General features: G+C 36.9%; 1 protein-coding gene across 2 annotated transcripts in view; it reads left to right on the top strand.

Annotated features, from left to right (window-relative positions):
* LOC145671180 (corticotropin-releasing factor receptor 1-like) overlaps positions 1-21,891 on the top strand; it is a 1,144,309-nt gene that overhangs the window by 346,802 nt on the left and 775,616 nt on the right. For both annotated transcript variants that reach the window (XM_081740030.1, XM_081740029.1), the window contains exon 3: positions 4,980-5,089. In XM_081740030.1, coding sequence (XP_081596156.1) covers positions 4,980-5,089 — 110 coding nt within the window. The remainder of the gene's footprint in view (positions 1-4,979; positions 5,090-21,891) is intronic.

Here is a 21,891-nt window from a genome sequence, read left to right as displayed (position 1 = left end):
CTACACAGTATTACAGCTACCGGTAGAATAAACTCTTGCGTAACAGTATGAGTTTTGCCATATTTAGCTACAAACTGAGAAATCTCATAAGATGCAAGGGTAGCATTTTCATTCACATTTGCACTAGTATGCAAGGCCATCTCTTGGGAACCACTGTTATAGAGCATAGAATTCAAGCAAACATGAATAGATTTTCTAGAGCATTGAGGTTAAACAAATATGAATGGTTCCTTCTAGAGAATAGAGTTCAATCAAACGTGAATACCTTCTTCTAGAGTATAGAGTTCAATTATGAATACCTTCTTCGAGAGACAGAGTTCACCCACATATGAATAGCTTCTTCTCAAAAGTCATTTCAAACAAGATATTTTCTGATGTCTCAGTTTGTTGCTTCCAATACATGAATACACAGCAAACAGAAAACCTGGTTGGGAAAGAGCAATATTAACAGAAAACAAAACTATCGACGTCGTAGTCAATGGTTTCGCATATATACTGTTCGTGGATCCATAATTAATGGCCCACCACCAATATTTGCCTATGCAAATATCTTACTTCATCCCCTTCCTTCTTTTACTTTGTTTTTCATAGCCATTTCTCCAATTGTAAAAGCATGTTCTTACGTTATAGATTGGCTAGTTGAAAATCACTACTCTTCAGTATTTGGGTAAGTGACCCAGAGCCCATAACACAAGGATGTGATCACTTTTCACGTTCTGACTACCTAATCATATTACTGAATCGCGGTGCATGGATCTGGTATGCCTTATTCTCATCAACTTTATAGTACGTGCATTGTTGGAATGCATATATAAAAATTAAGTAATAATTGGGAGTAGAAAACAATTCAACTTTACAAAAACTAATGCTTTCAGGAATCAATTTAACACATTTTGCCCAGGAAATACTTAATGTCTGATGTCCATTCCTGTCAAGATATATGAATTGGTTGATTGGTGTCTGGCATCACCTTTGACACCGAAACAACATGAGGCGGTTACAGCTACATGAAATGGTATTCAAACTAGCACTCTGACATATATACCAGTCTAAGTTAAGAATCTCTATCGAAGTTGAACCGCAAACACCTACACAAAATGTAGTTCCGTTAGTCACTTAACCAAAATCATCATAGTATTCTATTATTATTGACTGGTCTCTTGCTGCAAACTGACAAATTTCAATACACCAAAGTCCCGAGACCTCTTCGCCTTGAAGGAGAAATTTTCTGTTTTAATGTAATCTATCAGCTAGAATCTATTTCGTCCCCTCTTTCTCCTGTCAACGTAAGTTCTAGTAATCTCTCATGACACAATTCCTCAACCACACTTTTTCTTATTTTCAAGAACATCTAAACTTGTTCTTCTTACTGCTACCATTTCTAATACTTCCTGATTCGTATTCCATTCGACCTATTTCTCGCCATTCTTCATCACACCCATATTTGAAAGTCTCCAATTTTTTACATTACCTTTGAGTAATGTCTGTTTTGCCCCATCCAGTGCAATACTCCACATAAAACATTTTATGAGTCTTTTTGTTAACTTTTCATTCAAGCATCCAAAAAATAGACTTTCTTCTCCCAAAATGCTTCTTTCAACCTTCCAATCCATTCTTTTATTTCACATTCGCCCTTCATGTCCTCACTAATAATATCGCACAGACATATAAAACTAATCACCTGACTTACTGTTCAATGATCTTCCTACTTTTATATTTGATACCGATCGCTTCGTTCCAATCTCCATCACTTTTGTCCTCGTAATGTTTCTTTGTAACTATTCGTTTGCAAGTGTTCTACCATCATGTTAATTTTCTTGCCAGATTTCGCAAGAAGCACCGTATTATCTATAAACCGTATACTCCTAATCGTTCTATTTCCTACGTAAATATGGTCTAAATGAAGCAAGTCCCTCCTTAGTATCTCGTCTAAATATTTACTAACCAGACAAAACGCTAGGACCTCCTACACAATATTTAGTATGCCAACCATTAGCTCGGAAGATAGCAGCAATGCGGCTTGTTATGATAGAAATGAGGCCTTGGTAAATGGCTGGGGGCATAGCGTACCACATCTGCACACATAAATCACTTAATTCCTGTAAATTTCGAGGAGGAGGGCGATGAGCTCAGATTTGACGTTCAACAACACCAGAAAAGGTTTTTAGTTGGGTTAAGATCGGGCGAGTTTAGAGGCTATTGCAGCAATTGAAATCGACTATTGTACTCCTCAAACCACTACAGCGGAAGGTTGTCCGTATAATAAGGAGCATTGTCCCACTAAAAGATGCCATTTCCAGCGGGAAACCTGATCAATATGAATGAGCATACATGATTGGTAGTGACCTGCCGATTGCTGGCCCTTTACACGCACTACTAAGTGATGAAGACAGTATTTTGATCTATTGGACCACACAATGTTGTTCCATTGGTCAGCGATCCAATGATCATGTGAATGTGCCTATTCCAGTCGTAATCGATGATGTCGTGCGGTTAACATTTGTACACATACAGGACGTCGGATACGAAGGCTCATATCTGATAGTGTACGATGAACTGTGTACTTAGGTACAGTCATTGTTTGCCCACTGTTAAAGTTTGCTGTTTAATTGTTCCACAGATTGCATCCTATCCTGTTGTAAAAATCTCGATAATCTACGACGTCCGACATCTTTAATAAGGCGTGACTTGTTGTTTGGTGCTTGTTTAAGCATCTTTTTTACTTTCGGAAGATACTAACCATGGTAGCTCGTGAACACTTGAAAAATCGCACTGTATTTGAGATGATCGTTACAGCTATCTGGCTGTCAAAACCCGGCCTTTATCAAGCTCTAATATATTCCTGGGCTGTTTCTCAATACACAAGCACCACTCTAACTGATCGAAGGAGATCCCTATCACCGTCTGGCAAGCGATTCTGTTGTGACTGATGACTCTCACGTCAGCTTCTTCGTTCAAAAACTAGTGGATGGTCATGTTCTTTCGACTGATTAGTGTGTATTAAATAATGTGAGAAGCATTACTATTATCAAACTCAAGGATACTATAAAATAGTGGATCTGCCCATATGTATCTTCATCCTATTAAATCAATGAAGCCAAAAAACAACCGAGCATCGACACCTCTGATTGGCTATTTTCGTTTCCGCCATGATTGTTGGCTCAAAACATTGCGATCATATTGGGCGGTAGTGGGCAGAGTAAGGGTGGCAAAACTGTGACGCATGGCTTGAAGATTTTGTCGTAAGGGCAGATCCTCTATTTTATAACATCCTTGGTCAAACTTCCCCTACAATTGCATTATTCTGTCATTTATTCCTCTATTCTAGCACTTACTTGTTGGTTCATATGAATCTTATCGAAGTTCTTATGAATCTTCGATCTTTCCATTTGAACCCAACCTTCTTTAGAAATCCCGTCAATCATCTCCAGTTCATCCACTCACAAGCTCTTACTAGATCAATGAAGACAACATACATCATCTTTCGTTTCCCTACCTAACCTGTTCTATAACTCATGATTGTTTAAACGAGGAAAGGATAAAAGTAGATAGTAATGAACACTGGGAGTATATGAAATTTTCAATACAAGAAGGCTATAGAAAAAGTGGTAGGCTACCGCAGACAAAAACGGCTTAGCACTTTCAAAGCTTTCTATGAAAAAGTTTCATTCTTCAGTTTTGAGTTTTTCAGGGTTCACCTTCCTGTTATTAGTTTCCTTCTACGTATATTTAATAGTTAAATATCCACGTTGGCCAGCACAACATCATGATCAGAGAAAATGTCAGCCCTCAGGAGGGTCTTCACGTTCTTCTAAGCTATTCCGGTACCTTTTCTGAATAGTATAGTCTATTTGATATTTTCGGCCGTCTATTGAGGATTTTCATATGTGTCTTCTTCTCTTGTGCTGACTGAACTAAGTATTCGTAATTTCTAGTGAATTCTGTCTACAGAAGTTGACAGACAGTCTTCTTCCAGTTCTTTCGCCTAAACCATGTTTGCCTGTACTGAAACCTCTCAATACAATTACGCATGAGCATTTCCTCTGCATGTCTCTAATATCTTCTATTTCCTCAATCATTTCTATTTCAACTCTACAAAGTAATCGGTACCTGTGTTTGTATTGCTACTAGATCCTTCTTTACTTTGCCCTAATATCATAACTATGTCATCAACAAATTGTATTTTCATTATCTTCTTTTAAAGGCATTTACTAGAATTACTCTCTCACTATTATGACCGCCCTTTACATTACCTGAGTGAAACATTTCATATCCTTTGCTTCTCAATTCTCCATTACTTTTTCATTTAACTTCACAAACTCCTACCAATGTTATATTATTTTGTTTTACATTTTAATGATTATCCCTCTGTAAAATGATATGTACGTTCCGTGTTCCTGTCCTAAACATTTTGCTATTGTTTTTTGCTCCCTTCTCAACCTTTCTCACAGTATTAGTCCCTCCTCCAATGTTCCTTTCCATGAATATCCCATTGGAAGATTCGAATGGGGAGATATTAAGGCTCCAGAACTATATTTTGACCTGCGAATGACCACTGTCGAAAACTATGGAAAAATAGTAATAGTATCCCTCACCTTGCACCCTGCAATACACCAGCTGTTAAAGGCACTCCGATCACGCCCAGGACTAATGTAAAATTTGGCCTTCAAGTAGAAGTGCCTTCGTAAAAATGGTGTGTATCAGACAGGGTCTGACCATGATGAAACTCCTATTTAAGTTACATATCATAAATTTAGATCATAAATTTAGGAATATGTAATTTATTACCATACTACATAATTGTACGCAAATAAAACTTCTTAGATGTTTATGACCAATTCTATATACTCTATTGACGTTTATTTAAGTAGGATACACTAATTTTTCAGAATATTATGTTTCTTATTTTAGTTTCATAGATCTACAGGTGATTGTGTGACACAGATATCATGATTGCGTATTGTGTTTTATGCTTCCAGGAACATGTGAAGGGTTCTGCGGTCCAAGCTGTCCGTTACATAATGTTTATAGGATCTTTGGTGTCTCTTCTAAGCTTAGCTGGCGCTCTCTTTATCTTCTGCCATTTCAAGTAAGTACAATAATACGAATTCTTTGTTCATATATTGCTTCTTAATGTTACAAACATTATTTCATATGTATTAAAGCAATGTATACCTACCAACCTTTCTATCCTTCACTGTAAAAAAAAGGTAAATATACAAAAAAATGGTGACAATCTGTTTGCCAAAGCTCTATGTAAATCAATGTGCACCTAGAAAGTAAAATTACTATAGTGTTGCCAAAATGTCTTGAGCCGTGGTAAGAATGCGAACTAAAGCTCACACCCTCACACACCCACGCGTTGAGCCAATAAGAGTTCAGCTGTTGCTAAGCGAGAGAAAGCGAGTGGAATTTCTTCAGCCGATAGCAGCGCTTGCAACGGAAGAGTAGAGATCAAGTCAATATGGTATATCTTTAATATGAAATGGTGTAATATTACGTTTTTTATCAATAAAAATATATTTTCTCGTAAATTTACTGTAAATGTTTAAAAAAACAGGAAATTTTGTAATTTAATCTAAGAAAATGTATATCAAGTTACAAAATGAAGGGTAAATGATTTTACATTGATATTTGGCAATTTAATTACAGAAATTGTTTTTCAATGTTTATAATTAATAAAAATCACGAAGGTAGAATTGACTGATCGTTGTCCATTCGGGAAACTAAATATTGTACTTAAAAGTGTCCCATAATATTTTGATGTCTCCGTTTTGGAAAGACGTGTTAGTAAATAAGATGTATTGTTACCGGTGCGCCAGAATATTTAACGCATTTTTTTAAAAATAAATGCCATATTTTATTTTATTATTTATTAATCCAAGCTATAGTTTCGAATAATATTTATGTGTTTGTCTTTCTGTTTATTCTACGATATCTCACAAGAAATGACCCGATTTTAATGAAAATGGACATGTACCTTTTCTTCAACCTTAGAACATAATCTTTTGTGGTTTTAATCTGTCCGGAATAAGTGTATAAAGCGGGTAAATCAACCCCATGTTTCGAGTTTGCACATATTCATAAGATGATAGTTAAATATGAATTACGTAAAACGTTATCTACTTTCATACAAAACGTTGTAAATTTCATTTAAGATTTCTCTATTAACTCCATGTTTGTGTTTGAAATATGGTAAGGATAAGCGAGTAAAAATGAAGTAAGTTTCCCAACTTATAAGTTTTCTTATTTAAATAATATTATCAGAAAGTCATTTTTTAATAACATGCAAAAAAAAATCGATTTTAATGCATTAAAGCCCATATTATTTTTGAGACTACATTCTCACTGCTCGGAGTTGAAACCTATCAAGAATTAACCTTCTCCTTCCCGATTTTAACATATACGCTATGTTCTATGATAATTTTCGTTAAAAATAATATTCAATCTTAATGCAATATTTCTGTTTCATTTGGTTTCCCAATCATCCGTACTAAATGGAGTCTAAATCAATCAAGAATGAGGGAGTGGATTTACTGGTCTCCACGATAACTTGCGTAAAATATATTCGTTGATGAAATGTGTATATTTTCTTTGGCACGGTTAATTGAATTGAGGTTTAGCGTTTCTTTTTATAGCAGCGAGACTACGTGAGGCGTGGACTTACAGCTTAACGTAACATGTGAAGCATTTTGAGTTCCCGCCGGGAATCGAACTAAGCTCTTGCGTGCAGATGACCCGTATGCTAACCAAAACTACTCAATTTTTTATGAAACATTGCCTGTACTTTCTTTCAAATCCCTATTGGCACCTATTGGTTTTGGTTTTCATTACTGGTTTTGGTAACAGCAAAAAATCATCGCATATTTAAGATCATGTTTCATATTTAGTAAAAGAAAAAAAAACTTCAAAACTGCTACTTTGCTTCGGATGGACATTCGAGAAGTTCTAGGTGTGCTTCTAGAATGCACAGCATCATTAGCGACGATGTACTTGTACTATTTAACTTTTATAAATGAGATAATTGTGCCAGACCACTGCAGGTTGATGAATTGTGTGAAAATTGAGATATCAGTACACACACACACAAAGTGAAATGATCAGAAACTCATTCAGCCGCCTTTAGCCTCCACGATGCTATAGGTACTCAAATGCTCCTCCCCCTAGCCAAAATGTGAAAGAGGTTTCAACGATAAATACAGTCTCTACCAGGGGTCCAATCGACACTGCCATTTGGTATATGATACACTTCATCTTAGGTGTAAATTTTATTAAGATTACTGTTCTCTCCCCCTTCTCCGAGCACTTCGCCTTTTCGCCACCAGATGCTCACTTTTTCATTTAGCAATCACTGCTGGCACATCTACTGGTAAGAACTGAAAGATCGTAGCGCTCACAAGCAAGGTTCACAACGAGGCACACTCAAATCCAACTCAAACTTCGCCCAGAGGACACATAATGGAAAAGAAGAAAAAAGGCCAAATTGGAGCTGCCCAATACCAGAAATACCGGAGTTTTGCTCCCCAACATAACGCACCATTCGGTAATATGATATAAGGTAAACGTCGCAAGATACCCGTTTAGGTCGAAATCGAAAAGGACGAGAAGCACCGAGATGATACCAAGATACCTGATATGGTATAACACAGACTTGGCCGCCATCTTGAAAGCCGTTATCGTGAATATATCGTAAGGTATTGAAACGTGAAGGATGTCTTGTGAAAGATCGATGTCGGGTAGAATTAGAAACTGAAACCAATGCCAAAACTCTAATAAGGTATCGAGCAGGGTATTAACGTGAAAAGGAATTCATGCGAGCAGAGTATGGAAAAACAGCTGAAGTTATGTTGTTAACGCGATGAAACAGAAATGGCCAAAGGAACCCAGAACACATGGATGCCGCGACAAAGAAACACACACGCACACACATAGAGAGAAACATATACATTTGAGTTGGAATGCTACATACACACAGAGATATATATATACATATATACATATATATAAGATTGTACCTATTGTTGAAAATCTCGGCAGTAGTGGTAGTGAGTATAGAAATGGGTGACACACAGCTCCCGCAAACACCAAGCACATTTGATCACAGAAAGTTCTGGGCATTCGTCTTTACAACATTCACGTTCTCGTAGATTGAAACAAAAGTCAGTTGTGTTGTGCTGGAAAGCAACGTCCTCTGCTAATCCAGCTAGTTTCCACCCGCATTGATGTGTCATATGAAATCGTGGACAACAAAATTGGTTGTGTACCAGTGAATGCAGCTTAACGACGGTGTCTCGCTGGTGAAGCTTCACGTTGGTATGGTCACGCAATGCCTTCGAAATCCGTTGTACCATGTGTTTATACATACGGAAGTAATACAGATCCAACGGTTGGCACTGCGAGGTAGTTTTTTCAGGTATAATATTAATGCGAATATGATCGGCGGTGAAACCACTTTCATGAAGTAGCCTTGCAAATGTGTCTCTGTCCTTGTGAAGTCCATATGAATCTAGCAACAGACGGCTTTGTGTGTTGGGAGCATCTGCTGCTACTTGTGGTATTACGCATTCTTTGATGAAAACCAAATATGCTTCCCTTTTCATTTTATCAGAAAGCTTCCAAAATACCACTAAATTTGGTGCGGAGAACATATTGTCCTGAACCCTAGTACTTAAAGCTACGGGTTCCTGGAGAATGACAAAGAGTTTATCCGCCAGCACCCCTGCTTTCGACGACGACGGCACCACAGTGTACGTATGCGTCGTTGCATGCACAGACTGCACACAGCCCTGAATGTGCGATGATCCTCTTCTAGCTAATGTGCGCCCACTTGTCAACTCTTTCGCAAAACCGGATTCATCAGCATTCCATATATTTGCATTCTCAAACCCCTCCATGACGGTCTTGGTTTCGTCACGTCACCCAGCAATAAACAAATCAATATCCTCCTTGTCGCGTACATACTTCATTGTGACATATGACGTGATTTTACGGCTCACGAATTTGTTTTGTTGTTTGAGTGCCCCAATCCATCCGTGACTAGCATTGAACTTTCGGAGAGTACACTTCGGAGCCTGCTCCTATGCCCATAATTTAAGATCACTGTTATGGACAATGCGGTTATCACGTCGCGCAGCTATAAATTGTTGCAGCACATGTTTTGTGATTTCGCGATACACTTCGCGTTTTGTTTTCAATAAGCCTTTGTCGCGTTGTTCTATCCATTTAAACAGTGTTCTCACCAAGGGACAGTTGCGGAATCTGTGTTTCATCGAGCGATATGAACGATGTGCGAATGTTTGACGCCCTTTGCCTTTTACGTGAAGCCAGTAGTGCAACATGTTAACTTTGTCCTCTAGCGTATAATATTTTGTATTACCTTCGTTTCCATTCGGCTCATAGTCACTGTAGGACGAGAATGGTGTTGCCTGTGGTTCGGGCGAAGAATCACTCCAAGGCAGCGTGCTGTCACCACTATCCGCGGCATCCTCTTCACCAGTTTGGGCCGGACCGGGTTCGTATTCATCAATGTCGAGAGTCTCATCCACATTTACTTCTGTTACATCGTAGTTGTTCAAAAACTCCAGCATGTGTTCAGCTGCTTTTCTTTCCGCCACTGTCGGTTCTGTCGATTGAACGTACCCTTGTTTTGAAAGCTCCCTTTGCATAACTAACACCACATTGAGAGGGTTCATATTGCAGGTCTACACTGGCGTTTTTAGATGAACAATAGTGCGGACACATTCACTATACTGAATATTGCGCGTTTTGACTTGCGTATGCCACAAACACACTATCACTTCTCACGGGCTAGCACCTGCTGTCACGCTCACTTCGTTCCATCTGTTCCAGTGAAACCCGTAAACACAATGCGAGTGGTCTCACTGTGTGGTAAATTAGCCCTCTCGTGGGAGATTGCAACAACTCATGGAACTTGACTCCGCAGTGCTGCCTTTCACTGATATTGTGAATCTGTTTGGGACCGTCGAAAAATAAAAAATGAAATCAAATCTTTGAGCTTTACGTCCCACGGTTATGCCGGTTAGGCTAAAAGAAACAGTGATGATGAGAGATGAGTGAAATGGTGGAATGAAGAAAGTGGGAGGAAACGGGAGAACCCGGAGGAAACCCACGAGCACGGTATTTGTCCACCACAACGTCCACACGGCGCGAGCTGGGATCGAACCAGGGACCCCAAGCACCAGGGATGGATGCTCTACCACAGAGTCACCGCGTCTCCTGTCGAAAAACAGTGTAGCGCATTGCGCAAAAGAAAAGAAACATTCGTAAAGAAATGTAAGCTAGAACATGGCTGGGCCTCATCACCCATACATACTTTGTTTCAAATAGTGTTGTTTAAACAAACGTAGGCCGAAATGTCCTTTGATCTCACGAAACAGCAGGAACAGTGAATAAGAAATGTACAAAACGTTGCCCAGGAGTGAGTTTCGATCCCAGGTAGGTCCTGCTTTTGGTAACCAATCCAATATTATATTACCTACTCTCCCGATCGATCTGCCTTCATGCTGTTTCACAATAGATAGCCCTTTGTAGTACGCTCGTATCGCTCGCTCGTATCGTAACGCTCGTATCACGGGTGCAACTGTGGTATTTACTGTACCAAGCCGGGTCCCAATATCCTTGAAAGACATAATGCACCAAAGTGGAGACACTTCCATGAACAGACACTGTTACGTTTACTTGTCGCGTACCTTTGCCGTGGCATGTTACCCAATGCCGTGGCGTCTTTTGTCCTTCGCATACACGTTTGTTTTACCCGAATGTTCTACACTTTCATCATTCCAACATTTCATTCATTTCTCATAATCACCGTCTCCTTTAGCCTGGTCGGCATAACCGCGGGCTAAAACTAAACAATTTCATTTTTTCTTCTACACTTCATCACGTCCTCACCATTACACATATGTTTTCGGCGATTATATCATTGATTTTCATTTTGCATTTTACCTTACATTGATATATCACACATCCCACTTATCATTTCAATACCTTACGCTATATCCAAGATCGTGGCTTTCAAGATGGCCGCCAAAAGTTTGTATTAAATATCAGGTATCATCCCGGTGCTTCTCGCCCTTTCCGTTTTCGACATAAACGAGTATCTTGCGACGTTTACTTTTAGATCATATTGTCGCGTGGTGCGTTATGTTGGGCAGCATTACTCCGGTGTTTCTGGCATTGGGCAGCTCCAATTTGGCATTTTTTCTTCTTTTCCATTATGTGTCCTCTGGGCGAAGTTTGAGTCGGATCTGAGTGTGCCTCGTTGTGGACCTTGCTTGTCAGTTTGAATGTGTCCAGGATATCCACACTTGAAGTGGGCGGGGAGAGGAATCCAACAGTTTTTTTTTTCGTGCACCTGCACTCAGTCAGAGTCTATTTTTACAAGCCGTGTTGTTCAGCCGCATGGTAAAACCTCAACCATTGACGGGTAACTTAAATCTTTTCTTTCTGCAGGTAGGAATAGTTTTTGTACGAAAAACGTGAATTAGGTAGCAGAGAACGTCATAGGCATCGCGTTGACAAATTTTCTTTCGTCCATTTATCACTTGAATCTCTTTTTTTTTTTTTTTTTTTTGATTATTACCAGAATATGAGATAAAAAACCTAAATGGTTCTTTGTATACAGAAAACAAACAAACAATATTTTCCTACATATCAGCATTATACCGTATGATTTTTTTTTTTTTCTGAAGCGTATGATGCATGAAAAATGGACAGAATGAATTTCGACTTCTCTATTTGTCGCTATCCTTCTGAGTAGAGAGAATGCTGTGGCGCAGGGCCCGCAACATTGAGAGACCCAGAACAGAAAGAGGCCCATTTCAGTTTCAAAGTTAAACTTTATAATGTTAGGATGTTAAAAATTAGGCCTATGTGATGTTCCAACTATATCTAATTTTTACCTATGAAGACGGTAACACCTGAGCGATTATTTAGTAAATTAAATGCCAACAAAACATATTGACCAGCAAAAACATTATGACCACTCGCTACTTTTTAAACGAAATCATTGGGCTGAGATAAGAGCTACGAGGCATAACACAACCCCGCGCCAAACATGACAAGAAACTCACTCGATTAATCAGTGTGGTGCTTGTGCCTTGAATGGGGAAGGACGACGATATATCAGGGTGACTAAATGGCTGGGAGCTTCATTTCGGAAACAGTGCGACTTGTCGAGTTTTCGCGATCTGCCGTGCTTATGTATTTCAAAGGTAGGAAAAGTACAGTGATACCAGCATTGAACTAAACAAAAAGTGGAACGATCACACCTCATTAAAAATGACGGATGTCGTAGACTCTCGAGATTGGTACAGCAGAATAGACTAAAACTAGAATAGACCAGCACAATATAATAATAATAATAATAATAATAATAATAATAATAATAATAATGTGCATTTTTTGCATATGAGCAAGTAGTGACTCACTAGATAGAACATAGAAAGTCAAAACTGTTGTCTGTAAATTTTACGTGACTCATGAATATAGAAAGAGGGGGGTCCGTTTAACATTTTTGCGGGGAAGGCCATTCGTCCTTACTTACGCTACTGAGAGAATGTAAGGTAAAATAATAACACCAATATATATATAACGCCCCGGAGGTCTCGGAGGCGTCGCCGGCGTCTTGACGTCTCCCCAACAGCAGCAGCAGCCAATGAGAGTGCTGACAGGCACCGGCACAATACGGGAGGTGCCTCCTCCAGCCGTTGGTTTCGGGGGGCGGGGTAGTGTTCGAGGTGGAGCAGGGGGTAGAGATTCTGGATCCGGCTCACCAGGAACGACCCGCAGAAAGCCAGTTCGCCCGGTACAAGGAAGAAATCAGTCCGCGGAACCACCTCCGCCCCACTAACGACAAGCTAGTATATATATGTATATATATATATATATATATATATATATATATATATATATATATATATATATATGCATACACACACACACACGTACATGTGTGTTACATATACTTTAATTAATGCGTGGACCTACGGACAAGGTCCGGTTCGCAGGCCCAGCAAACCGCCTCTGGGAGGTGGGTTGGAAGCGCACCACTGAAACATAGAATTATGCTAATCATAATCTTCTGAGATAGACTACCCCCCGAAGAATAAATAAATAAAAATACTTTTGTAATGTTTATTTTCCGTATACGAGTAATTGAAAAATTTTAGTGTCTCAACAATGAGACCCGTATACAGGTGATCCGGCGTTACTGACAGAACTTCCCTAGTTGCGGCCCAAAATTTCACACTATACCCTCTTTCGGCTCTCTCCCCCGCGGAATTTTAAGAATTAGTTTAGTTTTAAGAATTTTTATCTATTATCTACTCCCTTGGAGTAACTGTTGCTCTGTATTTTCACGGACTTGCAACCGTCAGAATGAATATCCTGGCTGCTTTCCCAGCTACCCATTTAGCATTCAATAGATGCATGCAATAACAATTAAATCTCACACAAACTACTCTTCACATTAAATATTTTAACATGGAAAGTTCTTTTACGCAACGTACTTCGTTTGTTTAAAATGGAATAGACCTAAATACAACTTCGTTTTCTTTTATGTTCTTCTGGAGATTCGATAGCGGGATCGCTCACATCAAAAAATGAGAGAATTAGTGCTCTGACGATCTGGTAGAAATACAACATGCCATATATACATTACTGTGATTACATTGCTATTTACTCAATGATTATTTTACTTAGAGCTTTCTTACTCTCCAGGGTACTCTTCAAGGATATACAATTACTCTTCACTTATGTCGCGAGCTTTCAAATTTATTTCCAGAACTTCTCAATTCCCTAATACATGTTTATTCTCTCAATTTGTACGTACAGCCGACAAACTTACACAGAATCTCAATAGAGTTCAAATGTGCTGTGTCTGCTGTGAAACACAGGTCAGTTATATGGGAGGGGCTTTAGAGTGCAATTTTAGGAACGCTGCGGGATTTTAGAGTTCAATTCTAGGAACGCTGTAGGGGGCCATCTCGCTCCACCTGAGAAAAAAGAAAATCTGGCAGCACACAACTAACTCACACTGGTTACAAAGCAGGCGTAACAAAGTTCTGAATTAAAGATTTTTTTTCACTATTCCATTTTCCGAACAATAACATTTACCGATGACCTCTTAGCCCCTCCACCACAGCCACCATGAAAACAAATTCAATCGGAATTTGGCCAGACCGTTTGATCACGAAAAATTATCGTTTGATCCCAACGCGTACTGACGTATTACACATGATTTGGCTAAGGGCTTGTTAGCCCTTGATAATCGACATGTACATTCCATAGATATTTCAGTCGTAATAGGTAAGCAAAGTTTAATTAGTTTCTGGTAGCAAGTACGGAAAATAAAGTTTACTGTTTGTTTAAAATTGGTAGCCTCTAACAATTAAACTAACAATAATATGTGAAATCGATATGTACCATCCACTAGATATTTCAAATATAAATAGTTACGCCAAGCGTTGTCAGTTTCTGGTAACAAGTATGGAAGATAAAGTTGATATTTTATTTAACAATGGTAGCCTCCAACAATGAAACTAACAACAATACGAGAAGTCGACATGTACAATTCCTTAGATATTTTAATTCCTTACAAGTGTGCCACGTTTGATCAGTTTCTGATAGCAAGTATGGAACATAAAGTTGACTGTTTTTTTTTAAAAAAAAAAAATGGAGGCCTACAACAATAAAACTAATAACAATATGTGAAATCAACATGTATCATTCTCTAGATATCTGAATCGTAAATAAATATGTCAAGTTTGGTCAGCTTCTGGTAAAAAGTATGGAAAATAAAGTTAATCGTTTATTTAATAATGGTAGTCTCTAACAACGAAACTAACAACAATGTGTGAAATCGACATGAACCATAGGATATATACTTCAATCTTACATAGGTATGCAAAGTTTAGTCAGTTTTTGGTAGAAAGTATGACAGATAAAGTTGATTGTTTATTTTAAAATGGTGAAAATGGTGGCCTCTAACAATGAAACTAACAAAAATAAGAGAAATCGAGAAATACCACTTCATAGATATCTTAATCGTAAATGAGTGTGCTAAATTTGGTTAGTTTGTGACAGAAAGTATGGCAGTTAAAGTTGATTGTTTATTTAACAATGGAGAAATCCAACAATTGTTTATTTAACAATGGTGGTCTTAAACGATGAAACTAACAATAATATGTGAAATCGATAAGTACCATTCCCTAAATATCTCAGTGGCAATCCGATGGGTGCGCCAAGTTTGGTCAGTTTATGATAGAAAATATGGCAGCTAAAGATGATTGTTTATTTAACGATGGTGGCCTTCAACAATGAAACTAACAACAACATGTGAAATCAACACGTACCATTCCCTGATATTTCAATCTTAAATGGGTGTGCAAAGTTTGGTTAGTTTGTGCTAGAAAGTATGTAAGATAAAGTTGTTTTTTTGGCAATGGAGAAATCCTACGATTGTTTATTTAACAATGGTGGTCTCGAACAATGAAACTAACAACAATATGTAAAATCGACTGGTACCATTCCCTAGATATTTCAATCTTAAATGGGTGTGCCAAGTTTGGTCAGTTTGTGGTAGAGAGAATGGCAGATAAAGTTGATTGTTTATTTAACGATGGTGGCCTTCAACAATGAAACAAAAACAATATGTGAAGTCGACACGTACCATTCCCTATATTTCTCTGTGGTAATCCGATGGATGTGATAAGTTTGTAGTAGAGAGAATGGCAGATAAAGTAGATTGTTTATTTAACAATGGAGAAATCCAACGGTTGTCAATTTAAAATTGGTGACCTCGAACAATGAAACTAACATCATGTAAAATCGACTAGTACCATTCCCTAGATATTTCTGTGGTAATCCGATGGTTGTGGCAAGCTTGGTTAGTTTGTGTTAGTAAGTGTGCCAGATAAAGTTGATTGTATATTTAACGATAGTGGCCTTCAACAACGAAACTAACAACAATATGTGGAATCGACATTTACCATTCCCTAGATATTTCAATCTTAAATGGGTGTGCAAATTTTCTTCAGTTTCTGGTAGAAAGTACGACAGATAAAGTTGATTGTTTACTTAACAATGGTGGCCTCTAACAATAAAACTAACAACAATATGTGAAATCGGCACGTACCATTCCATAGATTACTCAATCGCAAATAAGTCGTTAAAGTTTGGTTAGTTTGTAGTAGAAAGCGTGGCAGGTAAACTTGATTGTTTATTTAACAATGGTGGACTTCAGCAATAAAACTAACAACAATATGTTGAATCAACACGTACCATTTCCTAGATATTTCAATCTTAAATGAGTATGCAAAGTTTCTTTACTTTCTGGTAGAAAGTATGGCAGATAAAGTTGATTGTTTATTTAACAATGGAGAGATCTAACGATTGTTTATTCAACAATGCTGGCCTCGAACAATGAAACTAACAACAATATGTGAAATCGACTGGCTCCATTCCCTAGATATCTCTGTGGTAAACCGAAGGGTGTGCCAAGTTTGGTCAGTTTGTGTTAGGAAGTGTGGCAGATAAAGTTGATTGTTTAATAAGAATGGTGGCCTTCAACAATGAAAGTAACAACAATATGTGCAATCGACACGTACCATTCTTTAGATATTTCAATCTTAAATGGGTGTGCAAAGTTTTGTTAGTTTATGGTAGAAAGTGTGTAAGATAAAATTGATTGTTTATGTAACTATTTAGAAATCAAACGATTGTTTATTAGCAATGGTGGCTTTCATCAAAGAAAGAACAACAATATGCGAAATCGATACATACCATTCCATAGATATTTCAACCGTTCATCAGTGTGCAAAGTTTGCTTAGTTTGTGGTAGAAATTATGGCAGATAAAGTAGATTGTTTATTTAACAATGGAGAAATTCAACGATTGTTTATTTAACAATGGTGGCCTGGAACACTGAAACTAACAACAATATGTGAAATCGACTGGTACCACTTCCTAGATATCTCTGTGTGGTAATCCGTTGGTTGTGCCAAATTTGGTCAGTTTGTGGTAGAAAGTTGGCAGATAAAGTTGATTGTTTATTTAACAATGGTGGCCTTCAACAATGAGATTAGAACAATGTATACAATCAACACGTACCATTCCCCAGATATTTCAATCTTAGATGGGTGTGCAAAGTTTCTTCACTTTCTGGTAGAAAGTATGGCAGATAAAGTTGATTGTTTATTTAAGAATGGAGAAATCCAACGATTGTTTATTCAACAATGGTGGCCTCGAACAATGAAACTAACAACAATATGTGAAATCGATTGGTACCATTCCCTAGATATTTCTGTGGTAGTCCGATGGGTGTGCCAAGTTTGGTCAGTTTGTGTTAGAAAATGTGGCAGATAAAGTTGATTGTTTATTTAAAATGGTGACCTTCAGCAATGAAAATAACAATATGTGAAATCGGCAGGTACCATTCCATAGATATCTCAATCGTATATGAGTGTGCCAAGTTTGGTTAGTTTTTGGTAGAATATATGGCAGATAAAGTTGAATGTTTATTTAATAACGGTAGCCTTCAACAATGAAACTAACAACAATATGTAGAATCGACACGTACCATTCCATAGATATTTTAATCTTAAATGGGTTTGCAAATTTTCTTCACTTTCTGGTAGAAAGTACGACAGATAAAGTTGCTTGTTTACTTAACAACGCTGGTCTCTAACAATGAAACTAACAATAATAATGAAATCGGTACATACCATTCCATAGATATCTCAATCGTAAATGTGTGTGCCAAGTTTGGTTAGTGTGTGGTAGAAAATATGGCAGATGAATTTGATTGTATATTTAATAATGGAGAAATCCAACAATTGTGTATTTAACAATGGTGACCTTCAATAATAAAACTAACAACAATATGTGAAATCGACACATAGCATTCCCTAGATATTTCAACTTTAAATCGGTGTGCAAAGTTCGCTCAGTTTCTGGTAGAACGTCTGTCACATAAAGTTAATTGTTTATTTAACAATGGTGGCCTCTAACAATGAAATTAACAATAATATGTAAAATCGGCAGGTACCATTCCCTAGATTTTGTAACGTCCATTAACCTGAGTTTATCCGTTTTTGCTTAATTTTTGAATTATTCATTTTAATTTTGATTGTTTGAATTTTATTAGTTGTATATATTAACATTGGTGACGGTGGCGACATCTACTGTTTTAGACAAAAACTATTTGGATGTTAAAAATAACCTTAAGGCAAGTGTAAATGAGTTTCTTCTCTTCAATTCGACATGCATTCGTATGCGCGTCTGTTTCACGATAGCTTCCACAGGTTTCTATTTATTTAATTTTTATTTTTATTTTTAATTGAACTGAAGCCTGAGGAGAGTGCTTTCCTGCAGTCTTTGAAAACAACTCTGTTGTTTGAAGTCCATCAAGAATATACAGCACTGAATGTATTCGATTTTTTAAAATTTTTGTATGGAGTATGATATGTATTTACTTAGAATTTTCCCAATCTACCTTCATTGGACTGAAATTGCAGGAGAATAGGGGATAAATTTACTCAATTCTATAATAAAAAAATTGTTTTGCGACTTCGCATAAATTCTTCCATTTTTAATATAAATACCGTGTATTTTACTTCTGACTTGAGAATTAACTGTTTGTGGTTGAAATTAGTAGGAGACCAAAGGGTGAATACATTTTTTTTCGTAACTAACTTTACGTTTCCTAAAAATTACAATATTTTTATTAAACGATGCGTGTGATTTCTCTGAAGTTTTCCAATATAATATACTGTTTGATGTCAACCCCACTGACGAACAACACGGGTAAATTCACCTGCAACATTACGATGCTTCAGTGTAACTTTAGTTTTTTCTTTTTTTTAATCCAATATTCGAACTTTATAAACAAGAAACTTTCGCTCGCCTCTAATGTCTATGACGTTACTAGTTTTAAATTATAAAAATAATGTAAATTTTCAATATTGCAAACGATTGAGATAGCTTACTGTTGCAAGGGAGTTTAAATGTTTTTCCCGGTTATTTGAGTTTTCGTAGTCCGATGACATAATTGTTTTTCTTTTTTTTTTCATAGTATAGTAACAAATTATAGACAAGCATAATCACCAATTACAAATCATCCTCTGTGCGTTCAAAATTCGTTTCATTATCACCATTCATTTCATCTTTCTTTTTTATCCTCAAAGATACAAGTGTGGGGTAAAAGTCTCTAAGTCTCTAAAATAAATAAACAAATAAACAAAAAAGGTGATGAAAAATAATTCTTTTTCGAATATTTTATTTTCCTGAAAAAAAGTATTACTCGTTCTCATATTTAATAGCTGACAAACTTATGGGTCAAGATTTTCCCAGGAATACGGATAAGCGTAATTTGAAGAATATAACAGAAATGCTAATTAGAAAGAAAAGTATAAAAAGTAGAATGAATGAATTAAACACACAACTAACTAAAATACTTTTGAAAAATATAACTGACAAATATGACGCCAAAATGAAGATCAGAATAGTACTCTAAATACATAATATTCCTACAGAAGAAAAAAGTACAAGGCGCACACTAAAAGTATGTACACCTTGTCTCAAAAAGGTTGAGCGCATTCTTTATTGCTGTTTCGAGGCAAAAATTTTCTAAGTCCAACTTCGGGTATCTTCGGGAAAAAGTAAACCAGGTTCGTACCTCGAAGCCAATCTTTGCAATCGGGAAAAATCTTGCAGATGTGTTTTTCTTCTTTTAAATATAATAAGACTTGTTACCAATTATATATAAAAAGCAACATTGATTGAAATACTTAATGATACAATATTTCGAAACTTTGTATTAATGTCATGCTTGTTTGTCATTTTGCTCTCCATACTTAAAAGAATATTTAGATACGTAAACGAATCTTTCCATATGTAAAAGAATGGTGAAAGTTAAGACAGAATATTATTCTCTCCTGAGTACTAAAATAAAAGTCAAAGTAGAACAAAAACAGCGTTTGCAGTGGATATGAATGTAATTATTATCTTAAATACAGCTATATATCGCTTGAAGTATTCTTCGAAGATCGCTTGTGTTAGCTCAGTGGTACGCCGTTGGATTTCAAATCTTAAGGTTGAGGGTTCGATTCCCATCTGAGTCAACTTTTCTTTTATGAAATTCTATTTTCCGCAATGCATTAAAAATTATATAAAATAATTACATTAAAATAAGTCAGTTGTGTATATATATATAACATATAATCATTGCAGAACATAGTGATTATTATGTTTAAAATATAACAGGTGTCCACAGTACGTTGGTATTCTATGATATATGTGAATGTTAAATTCAAATTAAGAAAATAATATCATCGCAATAAATAAATTATGTAGTGTATTTATTTGCAGCTATTTGTCATATAGAGGTTACTTCCCAACATTCGTATTACAGCATGTCATTAATATTCTTGAAAAAATATCCGAGGCATTAAAGAGGGTATAAACAGAGAATCCAAAGTCGGAACGCTCGCAAGAAATTCATGAACCCCAAAGGTCACGTGAGCAGACTGGAATTGTCCTTATGAAGCATGACACAGCAGAAGGTCTTTACATAGATTTTCAATTCAATACCTGATATATGCTTTTGCAATGTGGAAGTGGTGATGCCTTTGGTCGCTCTCTCTCACTTTCTCGCTCGCTCACTCTGTATTTATATATATGAAAGTGGATGTATGTGTGTGTTTCGACATAATTCTGATATGTATAGAGCAATTTTAACCATATTTTTTACAATCTGGAAAAGAGTACTGTCGGGATACATATCAAAAATGCTAGAAAAGGATCGATATTAGTATCGAATCCATAGTTTCGTGGTCGCTTAGGTAAACAGTTCTACCTTCAATTCAAGTCCAATTAAGCTCCCATTAGCACCCAGGGTGGTTACGCAGCGACAATATATATATATATATATATATATATATCGAAATCAACTGAGATTAGAGCCGAAGCGTAAGTTTTCAGTGCCGCATTTTCCATTAGTCCAACTAGGCCCGTGCCTAGAGGCCAACATATTTGAAGAGCGCAAAGTTTAAAATTTTAATTTTCTTCGTATGAAAAAGTTTTAAAAAATCGAGAGCAAATATACTTTCATGAGCAATCCTCTTTTACTATTCTAATTTATTTAATGATAGCGTAAGAAATCTGAAAATAATTCAGAACATGTTTCCTGTTTATTTTTTGTTACGTAGTTGTAGCTGTAGCATCTAGTGAGTGGTATTTAACTGCAATAAATTCACTAATAAGCATATTCGAATTAAGTTTTATTTGTAAGTTAGGGATCAAGGGGCGGAGAAATATGTAGTTATTGGAAGCGCCGAGAGCAAACGTGCGTAGGGACGCCGAGCTTCTAAATGCAGTACTGTTCGCTAAATTAATTGGTAGAAATTGTAATGCCATTTAAGACCAAATTTAGTCCTAGCGGTGGCAGTATCCGTTTGCTGTCCTAAGAGGAATGAAAGGGGCTGACATCAAAATTATAAAAAAATGACCTACAATAGTGTCGAATCTATAATTTTGGAGGTCTCTTAGATAAAGAGTGGCACTTCCGATGCCATGTAAGTTAAGCCCTCATTAACACAATGAAGGAGTGTGTTAAATTTGTGACATTTAGAAATAATTGAAAATGACCAATGTTAGTATACAACCCATATCTTTCGTGGTCCCCAAGTTCATTGGGAGCAGTTCTGATGACCTTTAAGTTTAAGTTCAACTTCCAGTAGGAGTAAGATCCCCCAGCACATCTAATAACGAGAGTCGAAGGGAGTAACATATACAATGATTCAAAACGACCGATATTAGTGTAGAGTTCATCGTTTCGTTATCACCGAGATAAATAGCAACACTTCGGAACGA

Source organism: Thermobia domestica, chromosome 15, assembly GCF_964235325.1.
Source record: "Thermobia domestica chromosome 15, izTheDome1.hap1.1, whole genome shotgun sequence".
NCBI classification, from domain to species: Eukaryota; Metazoa; Arthropoda; class Insecta; order Zygentoma; family Lepismatidae; genus Thermobia; species Thermobia domestica.
This window is presented reverse-complemented; position numbering and strand designations above follow the sequence as displayed.